The 23,092-nt window shown below is 37.9% G+C and overlaps 2 protein-coding genes across 7 annotated transcripts; both read left to right on the forward strand.

The window, feature by feature from the left end:
* The first annotated feature begins 1,778 nt into the window (after positions 1-1,778).
* Positions 1,779-10,101, forward strand: LOC143852622 (acyl carrier protein 1, chloroplastic-like). Its single transcript, XM_077362096.1, has 4 exons — positions 1,779-1,950; positions 8,098-8,208; positions 8,819-8,941; positions 9,810-10,101. Exons 1-4 carry the CDS (start codon positions 1,885-1,887, stop codon positions 9,933-9,935), a joined length of 426 nt encoding a protein of 141 aa, XP_077218211.1. The 5' UTR covers positions 1,779-1,884; the 3' UTR covers positions 9,936-10,101.
* Positions 10,102-12,243: 2,142 nt separating this feature from the next.
* On the forward strand, positions 12,244-18,123 carry LOC143853194 (protein NETWORKED 3A-like). 6 transcript variants are annotated; one of them, XM_077362930.1, is made up of 5 exons: positions 12,244-12,483; positions 12,600-12,709; positions 13,366-13,731; positions 13,965-14,066; positions 16,630-18,123. In XM_077362930.1, the coding sequence occupies exons 3-5, from the start codon at positions 13,650-13,652 to the stop codon at positions 17,487-17,489; spliced, it is 1,044 nt and encodes a 347-aa protein (XP_077219045.1). In that variant the 5' UTR covers positions 12,244-12,483; positions 12,600-12,709; positions 13,366-13,649; the 3' UTR covers positions 17,490-18,123. The 6 variants fall into 6 exon arrangements, with proteins under 6 accessions (XP_077219045.1, XP_077219044.1, XP_077219046.1 ...); XM_077362929.1 differs by lacking the exon at positions 12,600-12,709; XM_077362931.1 differs by lacking the exon at positions 12,600-12,709 and having other exon boundaries at positions 13,600-13,731.
* Positions 18,124-23,092: the final 4,969 nt, after the last annotated feature.

Consider the following 23,092-nt stretch of genomic DNA (forward strand, 5'->3'; position numbering starts at 1 on the left):
CCATCCATTGATTTTTTATGGGCCCAATAGTCAGCATGTGATTTTTTAGCATTTGCTGGATACGCCAAATCCAAAAACCAGAGAAAGAATAAAGAAAATAAAGTGTCACCATTGGATGTAGAAGAGCATTAAATGGGTCTCTGACTCTCCGTCAAAGCAATCCTGTTTAGTGGAAAGATGGATTGTCCTTGCTCATTATCAGACAATCACTTATTCACAAACCTCGCGTGGGGGCTATGGGGGGCCGATCTGTCTCAAACCCAAAAGGTGATACTTTAATTTCACTTCTGTCCAAAAATCAAATTTCAATTGATTTTTTTTTTTTTTGAGAGAGCGTAAAATGATTGGAAATGGTACCTCTGTAGTACTAGAAATGATTAATGGTAGAGATCAAGTTACATCTGAAGTACTAGAATGATAAATGGTAGAGATCAGTCCTCATCAGCTGTATTATCGACGTCAGAATTTCGAACTAGATCAAGACTCCTGTCAACACGTCAAGTGTGCAATTGTGGAGTATAACAGAAAAGATCCATATTCTTATGGAAAAGTTGTAATGAACATGTATTATTTTTGCGACTTCAGTATGGGCAGCTGCATTGCCACATATTGCTACATGTAAAACAACACAGCTAAAAAAATGAAAGTGAACGTATGCAAAATAAAGTCAATTTTCATGAAAAGACAAACAAAAAGCTGTGGAAATGTGTGTGTGAGAGAGAGAGAGAGAGTTATTTTATGGGAAGACAAACAAAAGAGCGTGGGAGAATAATCAAGAAGGTGGAAATATCATTTCCCTTTCTTTATCTATAATTTGCAATTTGCCATTACAATACCCAATTAGGGAGAAATTATATGGTTATGCTGTGTAAGAGGTACAGCCCTGGATATTTGATCTAACGGCAGCACAGTTTTTAAGTGGCTGCTGTTGGATCAAATATCAAGGGCCTTTACCTCCATTGTATCTCTCACACGAGCATGTCCGCTCGGGCACCATATAAAATCTCCTCAGTTAGGTAACCTAGATTTTAAACATGGATTTCCAAAGTGAATGAGGATGTTATAATTGGTGAGACTTTTGGGACACTTTCCAATCACGTGGTGAAGACAAGACCCCAAGTCATGTCGTGAATGAAAAGACATAGAAAACCATGTGGGGGATGATCCAAGCCACTCATATGGTGGTCCCCATCATGAATGAGATTTTGGCTAAAAGTCTCATTCACTATAAAAAGTACTTTTTGAATCATACTTCACCCTCGATTATGCAATCAGATCCGTTGATTCAAACGGAAACCATAATCCTGGCCGAATAATATTGATCGGATGATCATGGGACCAAGACCAAGCGGGTTTCATCTCATGACGTTCTACAAGATCAACGGTCTTGATTTCACTCACGTCAAAGAATTGAAGGGGCAGGATTATCTAACAGTGGATATGGTCTATAGCCCAATTTGATTAATGGTTTGGATCATCCCGCTCATATTTTTGCTATGCACATGTGATTTTGTGTTAATACACCATAGGTCCCCCATATGGACCTATCCAATTGTAGAGGGAACGTGACCCAAATTGTAACCAAAATGGATGCAAATGACACGTTGGCAAAATGGGCCCACCGTGGCTAAGAATTAAGATCGAAATAAAGAGAGGGCCGTTAAGGAAATGATTATATATTCGCCCCATTTTCTTCCGAGTAGGGCTGACCCGAGGAAGAAAAGGGGGTGAATTATCACTTCCGTTTCCGATATTAACAAGGCCAACATCACTATATAAACCCTTCCCCCTTCACGCTCAAGGCACTGCGCTCTCCTCTCTCTCCATTTGTTCTAGACCTACGAAGAATTTCAGATCTTTCTCTGCAACTTATCAGTAGAATTCATGGCTTCTATTGCAGGAACGTCGATATTTGTTTCCTTCCGTTCCCATTCCTTCCAACAGAACCAGGTATTTTCTAGATCTGTCTTATTTGACTCTCTGGATTCAGATCTAGGGTTTCTCTAATCTTTACTTTTGAAGTTTCATTTCTAGATCTTGAATCTGTGTTGCATGTCTTCTTATGGCCATCGATCGGCGTAGATTGACGATTGATTTCTTCTCTCTCTCTCTCTTTGTATTTTGCTGTGTTCGATTTCCTATTCTCTTTTCTATTTTTTGCAGTTTTTTGTGTTTTTATGTATGATGATCTTTCGAGAATTGATGTATTTGAGAATTAGGAGTTCCATGGCTCACTGATCTATAGATTGTAGCCAATTCAAGTGGTGATCTTTCAGATCACTGTAAACATGTGCGAAATGTACAGTGGAAGCAGAGTAAGGCATGGTTAGTGTAGACATGATAATATTTGCCGTGAAAAATTGACTTGATTTATTTGATTTGTTTCATTTCAAAATTTCAAGCCATTTCAGTTTAATAATTGTGTGAATTGAGTGATCAACCCAATGTTGGCCCCGCAGAATTGGCACTTGTATGGTGAAGAATATGAGACATGGTTTTATGGTTCATGCAATCCGTGCTAGTATTTTCTTTGAGAAATTTTCTGTTAGTTAATTTGATCTGCTGCAATTTTAGCTATCAAATCACTGCCACATAGTGTCTTTCAGATCCATCCTTTTTTCATGAAATTGAGCTATCATTCTCAGCCGAAAACGAAATTTCGGTAAAAATGTTATAATTTCGGCGTAATTTTAAACTTTCGGTTTCGTTTTTTAATTTCTGTCCTGTCTGAAATCCAAAATTTCGGTATTTCAGCCGAAATTTAGAACCACTGGCACATGCTATCCATGCTAATATTTTCATTTTCCTGTTTGAACTGATCCATGCTAGTATTTTCTTTGAGGAATTGAGCAATCATTCTCTTGCTTTTAATATCGACGAGTTGGTGATCTCTCTTGTATCATGGTTCAATGGTTTCATGCATTTGAGGACTTTGATCAAGCTGTTTTTTGCTGTTTCATTCTAGGCTAGAAATATTAAACGCTAACAACTGTAGTAACTGAGATTTTATGAAGGCCAAAACGCATGCTTTTACTGTTTCCTCAACTCAACTCTCAACTCAGCTAAGCCTTTGTCCCAAACTAGTCGGGGTCGGCATGCTTTGTCCCAAACTAGTTTATGCAGGTACTGTTTGCTGCATAAACTAATTTACAAATGAAAGTGAAGACTCTTTATATCCTGATAAATGTGTCTCTCTTTTGCTCCACCTTAGCATGATGGTGGATGAAACATGGGTTTCTTCAATGTAGCCTACATGCGTATCACATATTTCTGTTGTCCTTGTGTTGATTGATGCCACTCCAATGGGAGGGGCATGTTTAATCATAGTTTTAAACTCCCCTCCATCATTGTGGACTCCCGCGAGTCGACTCCCTTTCCCTTGGCCGTGTTCCGCATTTTGCCTCCCATTATGCGTTTTGCCCTACAAAGTCCGTAAAAACTCCTTTGACTCTCTTGAGTTATTACTCGTCGACTGAGTATTCAGCCGCGTCAACCAAGTACTCGTCCTCATCGTACCGAGTCGACTAGGATTTTCTTTGACTGCATCTTGACCCGCATCTGGGTTTTGAAACACTGTGTTTAAGACAAACCAAATATAGACTAATAGAGCATGGAGCGGCTGCCTCCCAAGTAAATCAGCAATGGTAAAGGTTCAACTATGATGAAATAATCAGTCCAAATTAAAAGAAAGAAAGAAAAAAAAAAAACTTTAACTAATTGTTGCCTCCTCTCGGTTGGAAAGTTGGATGTGAGGCACCCTCATTTAACAAAAGATGCCATCGGGGCACCTCTGTTTCCCTTGATCCATAGTTGTACATCTCATGAGCACTAGTCTTGACACGTACCATGAACAATTATCTAATGTAGTTAAAAGTGTTAGAAACTTCAGGCAAAATGACCCTGGACTGCGTGAGGAGCAAGAGACCGCTTTGGAATCTAGGCTCATTTTATTTATTTATTATCTTATATCATAACATAAGGTTGCTCCATTGTGACCTGGTGGTCACGGGTTTGAGTCATGGAAACAGCCTCTCTGCAAAGCAGGGGTAAGGCTACGTACATCTAGTCCTCCCACACCCCGCAATGGCGGGAGCCTCGTGCACTGGGCCGCCTTTTTTTCATCTTATATCATAACATAAATGTGGATTTGTGATTTCAAAAACATATCATCCCAACAAAAATAGATTGAAATAAGACTAAATTTGTCGCTTATAGATACTAGTTTTTTAGAAACTCACATTCATGTATCCATATTCTTTTTTTCTAATTCCATATGCGAGATGTCAATATAAAAATTGCCTAAATTTTAGTTTTTTTTTTTTTTTTTTTTTTTTTTGGGGACAAAATCATTCAGATTATTTCTCTTCTAAATCTAAAATTGAAGCATAACCATTGAGCTCATGAATTATAATCATTCATGTGTGGAAATGTAAGAAAGGCCTAAAGTAAGCAACCATGCATCCACTCATTAAAGTTCAAAACATTAAACTAGCTGTTGGGATAAATACAAATTGGGGTTTGGGTTTGAAAATCAATCTGATATATGAGAGAAAACAACTAAAATGCTTATAAAAAATCATAAATAAAGAGCAATAGCTCACAATTCTTCAACACTAAAATTCACTTTTAATCTCGTCCCTTCATTTTCCTTCACTATAACACTAATCTCTTGCTCTTGAAGACAACTACAGTCAGAATTTTAATTATCTCTCATATCTGAATTTTGGGCAACTCTCCTTTGAAAGTTATTTGTTGATCAATCTTAACCTTCTACCTTTAATCCCGAGTTCTTTATGCAATCATGGTTGATGTTCCTTCATCTCACTATATTACATTGAACAGGTTGATTTATTGAGTTTTATATGCAATGACTTTTTTTGGCACGTCTAGTGAGTTTCCAATTACAATAGGACTGCACCAAGGATCAGCTTTAAGCTCTTATCTTTTTACGCTAGCTATGGATGAACTCCGTATCCAGGATGAGGTGCCATGGTGTATGTTATTTGCAGATGACATAGTATTAATTGACGAAACCAAAGCAGGAGTTAATGCTAAGTTAGAGTTATGGAGAACTGCTTTGGAATCCAAAGGTTTTAGACTGAGTAGGACTACGATAGAGTATATGGAGTGCAACTTTAGTAAAGTAAGGAGGCGGAGATGTAGTAAATATCACTAGGCGGAGGTACCTAAGAGGGATATATTTTGCTATCTTGGTTCAATCCTACATACAGAAGGAAATATTGAAGAGGATGTTAATCACAGAATAAGAGCAGGTTGGTTGAAGTGGAAGCATGCTTCAGGAGTTCTGTGCGACCGTAAAATACCTTTCAAATTGAAGGGAAAGTTTTATAAGACAACTGTGAGGCCAGCCATGTGATGCAGCACCGTGAAGGAAATAGAAGAAAGGGGAGAGAAATAGATGAAAGGGGATAGAAGAAGAAGAGGAGAATAGAAGGAGAAGAATAGAAGAAGAATAGGGGAAGTAGAAGAAGAATAGGAAGAGAAGAAGAGACGAAATTAGGGGAGAAGAGAAGAATATGAGAAGAGGAGAAGAAGAAGAAAACAGTAGGGGGGGAGAAATGTGGCTTGCTAAAATATGTAAAGAGGGAAAATTGCTAATCCAGTAATCCGTATAAGAAACGTTGCCCTTTTTCTCTCTTTCTTTGATAGCAGATAACAACAAAGTGGTAAGTTTCAATGCCTATGCTCCCAACAAAGAAAATATGCCTTCTGTGGCAGGCTACGAAAAAGAAAGAAACTGGAGTTTCTTCTTCCTCAATGAACACAAACCTGTCGGAGGTGCAAGTGGCCGGAAAAACCCAGATGACTATATTGCGACCGGAATAACGGGTGGGCACGGTAAGAGGGGTATGTCTGAGAGGGTATGGAGGCAACAATTACTAGGCTTTAGGGACTGGTTTTAGGTGGGTTTTGTGGCTGGGAATAAAGGGGCTGGAAGATGGTGTGGCTGTTTTGGGTGCAAGGAGATACAGGGAAAGGTCTGTCTATTGGACTGGAATGGGGCAGCAAACAAGAAGCCCAAATTGTGATTGGGCTGTGCTTTATGATCACACGAGGAGATATTTGTGGACGTGCCCCTCGGCTGACTTGGTTGAATAGACAGAATGAAGGCTAAAAAGCCAGAGACTGAGTTGACTGGTTCTAGTGAACTGAGTCAACTCGGTTGAAGGACTCTATGATCAATTTCTTTTTTGATGTGTTTTTATTTGAGAACCAAGATGGAACCTGATCAAAGCCACAAATAAAAATTTTGCTCGTACGATTTCAACAATCAGGAACACCCAAATTTGTAATGAACACCAATTAGAATAATCTTCAAAGACAACTGCTCGGCTAGGAGTGGGACTTTAGAGGGCTGTTTTGAATAAGAAATCAATGGAAGAACAAGGGCTTGGAAACAAGGTGAAAAGGGGCTTGGATCTTTCGCTTTGATCTTCTCTCGCCGTGGATGCTTGGATCTTTTACTCTAAATTTACGGGTGATTCGCGACTTGATCTTCGAAGACTTGGACCCTTTGGCTATGATACCAAATTGATGCAGCACCGTGAAGGAAATAGAAGAAAGGGGAGAGAAATAGATGAAAGGGGATAGAAGAAGAAGAAGAGAATAGAAGGAGAAGAATAGAAGAAGAATAGGGGAAGGAGAAGAAGAATAAGAAGAGAAGAAGAGACGAAATTAGGGGAGAAGAGAAGAATATGAGAAGAGGAGAAGAAGAAGAAAACAGTTGGGCGGGGGAGAGTCAATCTTTATTAATCATCAAAAGTTAATAATCTCTACTACATAAGGCCTATATATAGGTAATTAGAAGTCCTTAAAATAAGGAAACTGCCTAATTTAAGAATCCCTAAAAAGTAAATATTGAAATAAAATTCCTAGAAACTAAAATAATATGGAAAATAAATTCCTAAACAAAATAACATGGAAATATAAATCCTAATGGGTAAATATGCCACTTATTGGCCTATTATCTGCATCACCATGCTGTGCGGCTCAGAATGTTGGGCCTCCAAGAAGCAGCATGTGCATAAGATGAGTGTAGCGGAGTTGCGAATGTTTAGATGGATATGCGGCCACGCAAGGTTAGGTAGAATTAAAAATGAAGATATCCAATTGAGGAGAAAATGAGAGAGCACCGCTTAAGATGGTTTGGGCATATCCAACGTAGGCCTTTTGATGCTCAAGTGAGAAGAAGTGACTCGTGCCAAGTTGATGGAGTAAAAAGAGGAAGGGGCAGACCGAAAATAACTTGGGTAGAAACAGTGAAGAAAGACTTGAGGGCTAGGAACATAACAGAGAAAATGACCTTGGATAGGAGAGAATGGAAGAAAATGATCCATGTAGACGAACCCAACTAGTGTCGGGATTAGACTTAGTCAATTTGAGCCGGGTAGACTCTTTCACCTTCTTCATGAAAATTTTCTAAAGGATTCATTAGCCGACGCCGTGTCACCGACCCCAACTAGTTTGGGACAAAGGCTTTGTTGAGTTTTTGAGATTCATTAGCCGACCCCAACTAGTTTGTGACAAAGGCTTACTTGAGTTGAGTTGAGTTGATATGCAATGACTTTTCTTTATCTTACGACCCTTAAGTGACCATACATAAAATTCTTTATTGATTTCTCCACCTCCAGACAGTATAGTGTGAAATATTGTTGCTACTGATGTGATTTTCACTCTTTATTTTATTTTATTTTGGCTATTCCAACCCGCCTTATAAATGCCACCTTATTTCTTGCCAATTACAAAATAGTGTGAAATATTTGTTGCTACTGTTGTGACTTTGTATTATTTTGGCTATTCTGCCCACCTTGGACATTGCATTTATTTTTTGATTCCCAAATTACGTTTGTAAGTTTGGTTATCTTTGAAAGAATGATGTTTTCTGTCATTTCTCCTACAAAAGAAAAAGGGGAAATGAAGACTATTATTTTTTCTGATAATAATATTTTTTGCCCTTCCAAAGGAAAGAGGGAATACAAGCTTTTATCAGATTTTAAATTTAGTTAGTGTTAGTGTTACCTGCTATATTATAGAATCGAATAATAATTCAAAATCATGGTGCTGAATGTTAAGCAGGCAATGGCTACAATTACTAGTCTGAAATCAGTCTCACTTTCCAGTGGCACAAAACGGTTTCCATCAATCCGGTTGCAGCCAGTGCCACTGCGCTTTCGGGTTTCATGTAGGGTATGTTTCTCTAATCCCTGAGAATTTCTTCGCTCATGCATTTCTTTTTGTTGGTGTTATATCTGAGCTATCCACTTGTGCAAATTTTTGGGTTTAATAAAGAAATGTTTTGAAACTTGTATTGCATTTAATCGTTAACCTATTAAGTGCTCTTTTGCCATCTCAACTTGATGGAAATTGATGTGCAATTTGTATTGAATAAATCAGCAACATAATAAAAGATACTCAAATATTCATGGGCATTACTTATGTGCTCACCCACGGAGGATATCTAAACCCAACCAGGTAGCTATTTGTATCTGCAGGCATGCTTGCAGAAATTCTTTTCGGTGCATCCCATGTATATTTCTTATGTTTGAAAAATTGCATATGTTACACCCATCTCGGTGCATGTACATATTTTGATAGAGAATGTTTGGCTTCATGTTGGGGTTTTCATGTTCATGAATGTTGTTCAAGGGCACCGGTAACATGTGGAAGCATCTATTCCGTGTATAAATTTGTATCTACTTGCTATGTGTATGCACACATATATGCTATGGCCTATGGTTAATCCTAATGTTTATATGTAGTAACCAGTGACTAAGAATATCTAAAATTTCTTGAGCAGGCCAAACCAGAAACAGTGGATAAAGTGTGTGAGATAGTTAGGAAGCAGCTGGCGCTACCAGCTGAATCTGCTGTTACTGGTGAATCAAAATTCTCTGCACTCGGTGCCGATTCACTCGATACGGTACGCAGAACCCTCATACCTATCCTCTTCACTAACTCTTCGTAATCGCGTTAGTTGATATATGCTACTGATTATTCTTATTCTAATTTGCTTGCTATATATCTATATTATTATTCTTATAAATTTTTGTAGGGATTGATCATATGCTTCTCACGCCTACTCACAGGCAAGGTTTAAAATTTCGGTTTCGGTACCGGTTTCGGACCATGACCGAAATTTTGAAATTTCCAGAAATCTGGTACATAACCCGAAACAAGTATTTTATTTAATATTTGGTAAAATATTAAATTAATATAAAAAACAGTTTTTTTGGGTCAAATTTCGGAAAAACCGAAATTTTGACCGAAATAAATGGTCGAAATTTAAAACCATGTTCACAGGCATGATATAAATGAAGAAAAATAAAGCACTTGGAATGATCAAAGACATGCTCCTTCTAGAAATTACTAAATTGGCTGAATTTCAGAGCTCCAAAAAAATGCAGGGGTTTTTTCCTCCGTTTTTTTTCTTTTTGATTTTTTTCCCGATGATTGACACCCCTAATTATTGTTTCCCTTTTTTAATTAATTACGTATTTTTTACTTTAAAAATGACTAAAATACCCCAAATATTCAAATGAGAAAAGAAAAAAAATAAAAAAACTGAAATATCCCATCTTTGTTACCGCGAATAATATCCTTCATCTTGTAAGAATTTACTAAATTTTTATTGTCATATTTATCTATTGTATGGCTTTATGGAAAGGCCTCTTCCCTCTCATATTTTTTTGCATGTGCACACGTGGGGAGGCATAGGCACCTGTGGGTGTGGGTGTGCTTGTATGTTTCTGAATTCTTATTTGCCTATTACACTGCATTCATATACATAGGTTGAGATTGTGATGGGACTCGAGGAGGCATTTGGGATCAGCGTGGAAGAAGAAAGCGCCCAGAGTATCGCATCCGTGCAGGATGCTGCGGATTTGATTGAGAAGCTCGTTGAAAAGACAGATTAAGAATGAACATTTTGTGGTGTAGGTCTTTTCAGGCTTCTAGTTTAAGTTGGTTTCTTTTGTTCCCTTGTGCTTCTTCTACTACTACTTTTCTGTGGCATATGGACTTTCATGTGTTCCTACCGTGACTATGAACACACTATTTAAGCTTTTTCTTGTTTTCCCTTTACTTAGTTGTACTTACCTATTGTTAAATTTTTAATTAAATCTCTCCAAAAGACTAAATTTCTAGCTTCTTGTAATGTAAAGTCCTTTTTGGACAGCATGCCCCCAGTTTAGGCTATGTTTGGTTGCATATAGTTGTCTTGTAGAGCAGTCTTGAATTAGAACTTTAGAACTGAAGTGGTAAACAGGTGTAATAGCATTGAAGTAGTCTCCATGTATAGTAGTGGTAAGTAGTGTTTGGTTGTCAACTGCAGTAATTCCTGGTGCAGAGTGTAAGTACTAAAATAATGGGGCAATAGGGGGGTGTCTTTACAAATATGAGCCAAGTAAAATCTACAGGGATGGCTTCCAAAAATTTCTAAGCAATTTGGAGGGAGTGATGTAGTTCCATCTTTGGAGCTTTGCAGCAACGAACTGGGGTTTGTTTTGTTCCTGGATAGACTTGCTATCCTCTGTTCACGCTGACCACCGTTGGATGAAATATTATCATGACAAAATTTGTGAACGGTGAATGGCAATATAATTCTGAGATGTACCCAAGTACGATTGGCAATCCCAGGAATAGCTTATCCAAGGATTTCTATATCCCCATGTTGAGCGGCTCCCTTTAAGAATTTTGTGTGGTGGAACATTGGTAAAGCTTGGTGATATTCTTGATTTGATTCAAGGGCAGGAAAAGTTTCCATAGCATTTCTACTCCTTGAAAGACAATGCGAGAGCTTACCAAACTAGCGAACAGAATTAAACGGAAGAAGCAAACGGATGCCACCAAAATATAGCCTATGCAATCTGCACCGTACATCGGGAATCTTTGCTTCTCAAGCATTTCTACTCAGTTCACTCCCTCTCCCACCCTCGTTGGCCCTCGCCCACCACTTGGTAATCTAATATTCCATGGAAAAAACTTTCATTGCCGCCAAACATGTCCTTAGTTTTTTTTTTTTTTTTAATTAAATTCTAATATGATTCCCTGTTATTCCCATTTTTTATGTATATTTCACTTGTCTAAATATTTATGTCTCTTGTTTTGGTAGACACACCCCATTATTTCAAAACTTTTTGTGATTTGTGTGCAAGGTCATCTAGAGCATTGGAAAAGAAAATTTACACCAAGTTTTGATAGAAAAAGCGAAAAACATTTGTAGAAGTCTCAAACGACGTGAAAATTGATTGTGAATTTTCTTTTCCAAAACACCTGATCATAACCTCCGAACTATTGAGGTTTTAAATGGACAGAATTAAGATAGTTTTATATATGGGACCTGTTAGGCCTAAAATTGGTAACAGATACGGCAGTGACGTCAGAGCTGAACTGGAGGACCCGAGGAGCCGAAGTGAAGTAAATAAGGAGTTGAGTCCTGCACAAGGAGTAAACGAGGTCAGAAAACCAATCCGGGGTGTTATTCCGGACAGGCCCTTCAACACTCAAGTCAGTATAGTATGAGCAGGAGTGTAGAGCTAGTTTTTTAAGAATGGTGGGTGAGAAATCATTACCCCTTTTTATGAGCTTTGGAAGCCCTTTTATAGAGGGAAACCTAGGGTAGTTGGGGAGTTATTATCTCAGGACAGGTGTCCGCCAGCTATAGGTTCGAGTTCACCTACTTTACGGTAATTACCAAACTACCCCTGCTGACGTGGGATCTGCAGTTGGCCATCCTCGGGCCACGTGTCAACAGCTAATAGGCTGCTGTTTTTATACCCCATCAGAACCTACATATAAATAAAAGGTTTAAAGGCAATTTTTCAACATACGGTCCAATTCTAAATAGGTGGGACATAGACAGATCACAGATGATGTGGGTAGCTTGTTTTTTTTTTTTTTTCGCCATTTGGGCAGTGGTAAATCGACTCCCCATGTGTCTATCTCTCTCCTCTTTCTCTCTCTAGAGGTTAGAAGAGAGAAACACACATGGGGAGTCGATTTATCACTCCCCAGGCATTTTTGTTATGTATTTGTCAATTCAAGTGCTCCATATGAGTCCCACAAAATTTATTATGTTGACAATATAAGGAAGTTCCAGTTGGCAATTTTTCGACCGTTGCAAAGTCTGAGGCCCCTTCTAGTCCACATATGGAAGAAAAAAAAATACAAATTGCGCAGGCCTGCATTGTTCTTGTTTGAACATCCGAAAATACCCTTCTATTTATAAAAAAAAAACTATTCATTATCACTTGCATCTTGATGAGAAATTACAAGGTCTTCGGGTGAGCATTTTGGTCATTTCGTAACATCACTTCTCCCCCCGTTCTATACCGAAACGTGGCATCATATCATATGTTAAAACTTTGTTAGAACCTAACCCAACTCGGGAGAGATCTTTTAAAAGTTAGGAGTAGGACTCCGTGAAGAGTGCTCCCACTTAGGCCTTTGTTTTCTTCTCGCAAGGTGAGTTTCTCTTCTTCTTCTTCTTCATCTTCCTTTCCCGTTTAGAATTATGTTGTCCTGTAATTCTTGACGACTATACCCATGTTGTTCTCTCAGTTGGTTCTCTGGATTTGCAGATTTTTTGGGTATTTTAGTCATTGTGTAGGTGATTTTGGTTTAAACGTGAGTCTTGGAGTTGGCGTTCGGGTGGAATTTGAATTCGGATGTTGGGCACACAAATCATGTTGTGGGTATTTTAGTCATTGCTGGACCGTATCATAGGATGATCCAAACCGTCCATGTGATTGAACACAGTGTAAATAGGTTGTTCCCCAAAATCATTTCCATAGGATGATCCTTAGCTCTCCGATCTATAGAGGTTTCCAATAATATTCAGTTCCTGTATAGATCGGAGGGTTGAGATCATCCTATAGGAATGATTTTTTGGCCACAGCCTATTTACTTGGCCCATCACATGGACGGTTTGGATCAGCCTATAGTGTGGCCTTACAGTACTTTTTGAAAAATATGGGGCTATAAGGGCTTACAGCCTTATACACCATATAAATCTCTCTTCTGGAATTCAAATGTTGACGTTACTTTTATTTGAATTTACCTAGGTGGTCATATGTTAGCTTTTTATTACAAAATTGCCCTTCTCTTGTCCGTTATCAATTTGTTGGTTGAGGGGTATTCTGGGAAATTAATCTTTGATTGTCTTGTTTTTTCCATTTTCGTCCATTATTTCCGCTTTTACATGTGGATGTAGTGTCAGATGATCTGGGTCATTCAAATGGTAGGCCCCACCATAGATGGGGCTTTATTACTAAAAATCAGACGTCCACCAACTGTCTGATCGTTGGAATGGTTGTGCTTTTCTAACTGCGGCCAAATCTATGGCAGGGCTCACTATATGGATGGTCCGGATCATTTGATGATGGGGCCCACAGTATGGACAGTCCCGATCATCCAACCGTGTACCGATCATTTGATGATAGAGCCAGATATAGACGGTCCTGATAATTTGATGATGGAGCCTCTTTCTGAGTCCTACATGTGGCAAGTAGTTCTGCCATTGACCAAACAACTTGATCCGATGATCCTAGTCCCCACATCTGAACCGTTGATTTTTTGTAGACCTTAATCTTGCCTACAGGACATGGGACTAGAACCATGTGGGTTCCCTCATGATGTTCTACAAGATCAACGGTCACAATTACACATTCATCTCCTCGTGTGGGACCAAAGGGTACCCTCCTTATTGTCTGAGTAATAATGCAACCTTGCTTCACTGTGACATATGTACCATGATCAGGACCCTTGATCTACAATAGATGAAATTTTAACTATCTGTCCTACCCAATCAAATGGTCAGAATTGTCTTGATCACCACAATTTTAGGCTATGCCCACCCAGATGAACACGTGTATGGCTGGATGGCAATTCGCATTGCAGTATGACTTATTCGGATCATAGTAAAAAAAAATTTGTTTTAATTGTAGGCAAGAGTAAAACAATGTCACTGAAGAAGCCATCCCATTCCTGGTGGTTCGATAGTCACTGCAGTCAGAGACGCTCAACATGGCTTCACTCTACTCTTTCAGGTCCCTTTTCTTTCTTATTATGCTTCATATCTGTTACAAAATACATTCAACCCTTAAATTCTTTCATTGTTCTAAGAATGGATGTTATGCTCGTGTGTCATATATGGGACCCATATGCTTATTCTAGCGGTTCTCATTCTTATACATCTAATTTCTGCTATAATGCATTTTACTGTTCTTTTATGGTGGTTTTTTTTTCCTGTCTTTCACTTACCCTTACATTGCTTATCAGTGAATTAGTTAGCTGGCAATGTGATTCATTTCTGTTTTACTACTTACTGTAAGGAACTTAACCGCGTAGTACTCACCCCTAAAAGCTAGCCATTAGAGGGAGGGTGCCCATTCCCTTATAACACATCCCCATCTACTTCAATTTACCGATGTGGGACTATTTGCTTTTGCGTGGAACCCCAACACACTGTACAAAAAATAAACAAAATTTACCAAAGTAATTATCTTGGGCCAGATTTGGATGTAAAATACTAAAATTATATATAACCACAATTATTAAAAACTACGAAAAGATATATGTAGTGACCACATGGTATCAGAGCCAAAGGTCTCGAGTTCAAACCAACCGGATAGCAAAAATCCACATGCGATGGTCGGCCCAAAGTGGGACCACATGTGCCACGTGTTTGCCAAGTGGGCCACATGTGCGGGGGAGTGTTAAGATATAAAAGATAAATAACGCCTTTCTCCAACAGCTTAAGCTATTGGAGAAGTTGGTTAGTTTTCATGGTATCAGAGCCACCGATCTTGGAGTGACCACAAGACAAATAGCTGCTCTCTTCGGCGGACGGCCGATCTAGCCGTCCGCCCGGCAACCATTGCTCCCACATTCTCTTTCTCAAATTAACACCACTAGTAATGTCTTCCTTACCAGCTTCATTAGTTTCAATCTCCTTACATCCTTAGCATAATTCCTTAGCATTCTTGTTCAATCTTCTTGCATTCTTTTCTCATCTAATTTTATAGACTTTCTTGGTTGCCTTCAATAACCCCTCATCTTGTTGAATGCACCCCTCTCATCATCTTGTGCCAATTACACGGTCTCCTTATTTTGCTGTCAACACCTACACAAATAATAAAAAAAAGGGATTTGCATTTTCAAAACACATATTTGATTTTTGCACACTTTTTCCCAATGTCCAATTTTTTGTCGATAATTGTTGCCACAATTCTTAGCCGCTATTTGTCGCTTTCTCTTCTATTTCTTTCCTCTCTTTCTTTATATTTTTGTCTTTCGCCTATTTCGGTTGAGGTACCTCTTTATGGTGCATGCCCGAAATAAGAGCTCTACTCAGTTGAGGGGCCTCTCTCCTTGAGGTTCGTGCCTGAGAGAGCAATTTCTCTCTTTCATAAGGATCGGTATCTCAAGTTGACCCGTGAAGTTTGCCCATTGAGGCTTTCTTTTGCCCATAGAGGCCATTTCTTGCCCATTCCGGCATTCGTCAATTGTGACTTATTTCTTGCCCATTCCGGCATTGGTCCATTGTGACCCATTTTCAGAAGGTTTGATAATCTAATCGGACTAATGACTCGCCCATTCAGGCTTGAGTCCAATCCAGTTCATTGAAGCTCTTTGTGGCTTACCTTTTAATGCGGCACATTCTTCAACTACAGGCGGCCATCATCTTCAACAATATTGGCAACATACATCAAGCAGACATCAATCGTGACAACGTTCAACAAAATTGGCAAATTTTTACATTTTTTTGGGGATATTCATTGTAATCAAATGTATATCAATTTTCAATCCATATACATTTGAGGGGGCATGTTAGAATATGTGAGATCTCACCAATAGGTTAGATTAGGCAACTATGGTTTGATTAGGTAGAATAAAATCACATCTTCCAAGATTTGATTTGGATTAATTGGGGAAGATTATGGAGGCAGGCTAGATTAGGTATTGAGATTATCTTCTCATATCTTGTCAAATCTCTTTCCATAAATCTTGTGATACTAGTTTCTATGTTTATCCTCTTGAGTGTTCATTACGCTTGATTGTAAGATAAGCAAAGATTAGTGGAAGTTTTCAATATTTTACATGTAGTACGGGTTTATAAAATTTGTGATTTTAGAAAGGTGTATTATTGAGCTGTTTGGAAAATTGCAGTAAAATTGTAAATAAATATGCCTGTCTTGTGCCTGTTAGATTTTCTTTAAGAATTCAATTTAACAAAAATATAACAGAGTGAACCATTGCCGATCCAACTTAAGGCCTATCAAGTGGATAATATGATCAAGCAAATGCTAATACCAGTGTTGTAAGAAGCAACATGCCTGAAATGATCTTTGACAAAAATCTAGCTTAATATCAAATTCATAATTGTGTTTTATACTAGAGATCTACGCATCATGATTGGTTATTCTCAATGTGAATTGTGTTTATACTAGTGAGTGTTTTATTCATGCCTAATATACTTTTCGTGTGCATGTTTTCGTTCATGTTTGCATGTAAAAGGGTGTATTTGCTTGTTTCAGTATTTTTTTTTTTGAAAAGGTTTGTTTCAGTATTTTTAACTATGCATTTACTGATGTTAATGTTTATGTTCAGAGCTAGATGAGAAGACAAAGACAATGTTGAAGCTGATCGAAGAAGATGCCGACTCCTTTGCCCAGCGTGCTGAGATGTACTACAAGAAGCGGCCAGAGCTAGTTTACATGGTAGAAGATTTCTACCGTGCCCATCGATCATTAGCCGAGCGATACGATCAACTCAAACAGGAATTCAATATGCAACTCAAGACAATGCCACCAGGGCCACCTTTCTCTAGCAAGAACTCGTCACAGTATTTGAAAAACCTGACTGATAAATCCTCAATGGCATCCTCCTATTCCTTCGATTCCGAAGATTATGAAGTTGATGACCCTGAACAAGAGGAAGTCCAAGTAGATAGAGACATGGGAAAGGAAGTATCAAGCAAGGACCCTAGTGCTCATCGCTCTTTAGCGGAGCGATACAGGCAACTCAAACTGGCAGTCAATACCCGACTCATGACGACCAGGAACTTGTCACAGAAACTAAAAAAACTAACAGATAAATCCTCCATAGCCTCCTCCGATTCCTTAGATTCTTCTGAGGTGTCTGAGGTTGATGACCCTGTACTAGAGGAAACGCAAGTTGATAGAGAAATGGGAGGGGAAGTACCAAGCAAGGTTGGCTGTGACAGTGAAGTGCTGAAGTTGAGAGAAGAAATAGAGAGACTCAAAGAGGAGAATAGGATCCAAAAGGCAGAACTAATTGAGAAAAATGATGAGAAGAGGCAGGTAATTAGACAGCTTTGCATGTCTTTGGACATCTTAAAGGAGGAAAATGTTAGTTTGAGGAAATGCCTTCAAGATTCCAAGAAAATAAGCCTGTTTGAGGAAACTGTTATTAAACTGAAAAGGGTATTATCTGGCAAATCTACTTAGTGGGTGTTAAAAGTGTCAGATTGTTGATCACTGATTGTTTTGTTGAATAGGGGAGGTCTAACTCCCAAAGAGACAGATTGTTGATGGGGGGTAATGAAACTGTAGTGTTTAGATAATAAGATCCAAAAGGCAGAACTAATGGAGAAAAATGATGAGAAGAGGCAGATAATTAGAAGGCTGTGTCTATGGACATCCTAAAGGAAGAAGATGTTAGTTTGAGGGAGTGTCTTAAGGATTCCTATAAAAGAAGTCTGTTTGAATTCAGGGTATTCTCTGGTAAGTTCATATTCAAAAATTTCAGCCAACTATTGTCGCTTAGTAGAGGAGATTGTTGATCACTGATTGTTTTGTTAAGGAGGGGGGAGGTCTAACTCCCAAAAGAGAGAGATTATTGATGGGGGCTAAAGAAAATGTAGTGTTTGGAGTTTTAGGTCATACTATGAGATATGCATAGTGTTTAGAGCATATATATCAATATATCATACCATGAAACATAATTATTAAGGTTTTCTCTTTTTAGGATTGGATGAGTGATAGTGTGATCTTTTGCAGTTCCATACATAATTGAATAGTTTCTTCAGATACTTTTTTGATTCACTCCTTTTCTTATTTCTATTGAGAAATGATGTCTGCATTCCCTTGTTTATTTTACCATCAGCATTCCTCTTTATTCAATGAGAAGGGAAATGATACCTGCCCTCCCCTTCCCAAAACTGGTACTTTTTTCCTTTATTTACACATTGCAAGTAGCTTGTTAAAGGCTTTTATAATTCCCAGAAGCTAAAACCAGCCAATCAAAGTAGTGTTTAATAATTGAGCGCTGCTGTTATCAAAACCAGGGAGTGAAGATATTGTTTCCCAGCGAGAAATGTCTAAGGTAAAGAGAGGAGTGTAATGAAATCCCCCCTTTAGATTTATATCACATTTATATGTCCTCTCATTTAATTTTTTGGGCCATGGGATTGCATTTTTTTGGCACACATGCTTTGTGCATGCCCCTGTTCTTAGTATGGAAATCCCAATTTGGATGACAGAAGAGGTTGAAAATAAAGACATTAGTACGAGCGGAAGAAAGAAGAAATTGCGGTAACCAAAACTCAAATAAAATTTCCTCTATGATCCACGGTTTTCACAAAAACCGAAATTATCAATTGTTAAAGAACATAAAAAAAAGCCCATATCCTAAGTAACATACGGTTCTTTTAATAACCAAAATAAGAGTCCTAAAACTACTACTCCTAAAAAATGGAAAACTACTACTTTTCGACTCGTGATAAAAGTAAAATTCCTAAAATATTGCCTAAACTCTATTGATGATAATCTTTTTCTAACTATAGAAAGGAAGTAACAGGATACGTTGCTTCTGCGGAATATTATTGCCGACTTCAAGAGATGCTTGCTTCATCAGACATCATGGCATTCTACAAGATCAACGGTTTTGATTTTACATGCATTGTAGACCCAAAAATTGCCCTTGATCATTGATGGTGGACGTTCTCCATTTGAGACATGGGTGGGGCGACCGTTGCATTTAGAGAGAATTTTAAAAGGCTACTGACGTAGAAAGTAGAAACTACTATGTTTTGATAAGGGAAATGATATCAGCACAACCATGTTTTACTAATTGCACAAACTCAGCTTGTCTTTTCTTTTTTAATTTGGGTGCGAGAGCTTTTTGGGAACTGGAATAACCTTTGACGGCTCTGAGTTAGTGCCAATATCAATAGCCTTTGATAATTGTAATGACTTATTATTTTAAGGGAAATGACTAATTAAACAACATTTTTCTAAACTTAGGACTAATAGTCAAAAAACATTTTTACTTATTTTTCTTTAGGGAAAATGACCAAATGAAAGGACTTTCTACTGACTATGACATATGAAGAGGGGAGACTTGGAAATAACCAATCTATAGTGATGGTGACTGGTTTGCAAGGGTTTAGGACAAAAATACCCTCATTTTTAAAATACCGTCACCTCTCTCTCTCTCATGGGATGATCCCAACCATCAATTAGAGGGTCACAATTCCTCTCTCTTTCTCTCTCATGGGATGATCCCAACAGTCCATTAGACGGCTCTCTCTCTCTCTCTCTCTCTCTCTCTCTCGTGGGATGATCCCAACCGTCCATTAGAGGGCCCCAATGCCCCCCTCTCTCTCATGGGATGATCCCAACCGTCCATTAAAGGGCCACAATGCCCCTTCTCTCTCATGGGATGATCCCAACCGTCTATTAGAGGGCCACAATTCCTCTATCTTTCTCTCTCATGGGATGATCCCAACAGTCCATTAGAGGGCCACAATGCCCCCCCTCTCTCTCTCTCTCTCGTGGGATGATGCCAACCGTCCATTAGAGGGCTCCAATGCCCCCCTCTCTCTCATGGGATGATCCCAACCGTCCATTAAAGGGCCACAATGCCCCCCTCTCTCTCATGGGATGATCCCAACCGTCTATTAGAGGGTCACAATGCCCCTCTCTCTCTCTCATGGGATGATCCCAACCGTCCATTAGAGGGCCACAATGCCCTCTTTCTCTCATGGGATGATCCCAACCGTCCATTAGAGGGTCACAATGCCCCTCAGGTTCGTGCACCTCTCTCCGTTATCCTCTTATTCTGAGTAAACCTCATCTCACAGGTTGGTAGTCTCTCCCTTTCAGTTGTTTAAACCCCTAATTTTTTTAGAAATCTATGGTTTAAAGCCTTAAAGTTTGGTTTAAACCCCTAATTTTCCCCAAATTTTTCACAGATTATTGGTTTAAACCTCCAAGTTTGGTTTAGAAAACCCTATATTTTCCCAAATTAGTTGAGAAAACCGTATATTTTGGAAAATCAATTTAGAAAACTCTATAATTTTCCCAAATCAGTTTAGACTCAAACCAATAAGTTAGGGTTGGTACTCTCTCTCTTTCAGTTTGGAAAATCAGCAACTAAAACCCTAATTTTTTTTTAGAAATCTATGGTTTAAAGTCCTAAAGTTTGGTTATGTTTTTTAGAAATATATGGTTTAAAGTCGTAAAGTTTTGTTTGAACCCCTAATTTCTTAGAATTGTATGGTTTAGAGCCCTAAAGTTTGGTTTAAACCCCTAATTGCTTCCAATTTTTTCACAATTTTTTTTCGACCCACAATTACGGGCAACTTCTTCCCGCCGATGTATTCAAATGATACCGCATCCTTTATAAAGCCGTCGACGTGTAAGATAAAAGAAGCTCTTCGTTCTACCGTTCTTTTGTTTACACAAAATTAAACCATTGTCAAAATAACCAATTGAAAAAAAAATCATTCCAATTAATAAGTAAAGCAGCCATTTTAGAATTATGCACAACTTCAACCACTACTAAATCTCCATAAAACAACATAAACCACTACTAAGACAATTCGGGCCACTTTAAACACTCTAGACCACTACTAAGTCATGACAAGGAAATATGAACCACTACTTACCCTATATAAACCACTTATAAATTCTATAAACCACTGTTAAGCCAATAAAAACCACTTATAAACACTCTAAACCATTGGTAATCCTAAATAAACAACTTATAAACACTCTAAAACCACTGGTAAGTCTATATAAACCACTTATAAACACTCTAAACCACTGATAGAGTTATATAAACCACTTATAAATACTATAAACTACTGACAAGCCACTCTAAAACCACTGGTAAGTCTATATAAACCACTTCTTACCCTGTATAAACCATGTATAAACACTCTAAACCACTGATAAGCCTACATGAACCACTTATAAACAGTCTAAACCGCTGATAGGCTTATATAAACCACTGTTTACCCTATATAAACCAGTTGTAAAAACTCTAAACCACTGATAAACCTATATAAACCACTTACAAACACTATAAACTACTTCTTACCCTGTATAAACCATGTGTAAACACTCTAAACCACTGATAAGCCTACATAAACCACTTATAAACAGTCTAAACCACTGATGGGCTTATATAAGCCACTGTTTACCCTATATAAACCAGTTGTAAACACTCTAAACCACTGATAAGCTTATATAAACCACTTATAAATACTATAAACTACTTCTTACCCTGTATAAACCAATGATAAACACTCTAAACCACTAATAAGCCTACATAAACCACTTATAAACACTCTAAATCACTGATAGACTTATATAAACCACTGTTTACCCTATATAAACCAGTTGTAAACACTCTAAACCACTTATAAGCCTATATAAACCACTTATAAACACTATAAACTACTGCTCACCCTGTATAAATCATTTATAAATCCTTATAAACTAATTATAAACACTCTAAACCACTGGTAAGCCTTAATAAACCACTAATTACGATTATAAACCACTACGGAGGATTCTTAACCAAAGAAGCTATATAAACCACTTATAAACACCCACTTCAGTACCGGTTTATGGTAGTGAAATACTGGTTAAACTTAAGAAATTAGTGGTTTACAGAAAAATAACAATGATTATAAAGTGTTTAAAGTAATTTAAATAAGATTAAATAGTGATTGAAGGCTTTCTGCAATGGAAGACAGTAGTTTAACATGGAAAACTTTCATTCAAGTACCGGTTTATGGTAGTGAAATACTGGTTAAACTTAAGAAATTAGTGGTTTACAGAAAAATAACAATGATTATAAAGTGTTTAAAGTAATTTAAATAAGATTAAATAGTGATTGAATGCTTTCTGCAATGGAAGACAATAGTTTAACATGAAAAACTTTCATTCAACTTTATAAACATGCCTTATAATGGAAAGAGAGGGGAGAGGGGTAAAAATACACACCTTTCCATTAAATGGAAGCTTTCTGCAATGGAATGGTGGTTTCTAGTGAAGCTTTTTAAGATTTTCAAATCCAATAACGTTTTTTTCCAATATTTGTTGAAAATGTAGGCGTTGTGCAATGCAATGAAGGGTTAGGAAGGCTTTCACATCTAAAAATGAGGTTTTCAGCAATAGAATGGAGCCTTTGGCATCTAACAATGGAGGTTTTTGGGTTTCAAAAATGGAGGATTTTGGGTTTTTCATACGTACGTTTTTTTGGTAGGTGGGAGGAAGAAGAAGAAGAGGGAAAAAGGTGGGTTTTGGGATTTGTTTTTCTCTAAATGTAATCATTTCAAAAAGGTGATTTGATAGAGAGAGAGAGAGAGAGAGAGAGAGAGTCAAGGGCATTTTAGTCATATGCACTCTTGATTGGTGATTTAGAAAACACCCCTCTTGAAATGTCATAGTCAGTAGAAACCCCTTCTATTTGGTCATTTTCCCTTTTCTTTAACTTCTCGACGTCAATTAAATCTAGGCAAGTTGTCAACAAAGTAATATTATTTTAAGGGAAATGATATATTTGCCCCTTTTTTTTTACTTGAGACAGCCCCCTCTAGTGCAGTCATAAATACACTAAAGAGGGCTGTACAAAGAAAAAAAAAAGGCGAATATATCACTTCCCTTATTTTTAAACTTCTATTATTAGCCGTTGTCCAAAGGAAAACCAAACTTTGCCCTCAATTACTTTCTTTATAAAAGCCATGAACATCTGGCCTTTACCCGAGAGCCACAGATTTTAAAATGAAAAGAAGGTACTCAGTACTCACACTAAAAAG

Source organism: Tasmannia lanceolata, unplaced genomic scaffold, assembly GCF_043159265.1.
Source record: "Tasmannia lanceolata isolate RefF3 unplaced genomic scaffold, GAP_Taslan_0.1 ptg000019l, whole genome shotgun sequence".
NCBI lineage: Eukaryota > Viridiplantae > Streptophyta > Magnoliopsida > Canellales > Winteraceae > Tasmannia > Tasmannia lanceolata.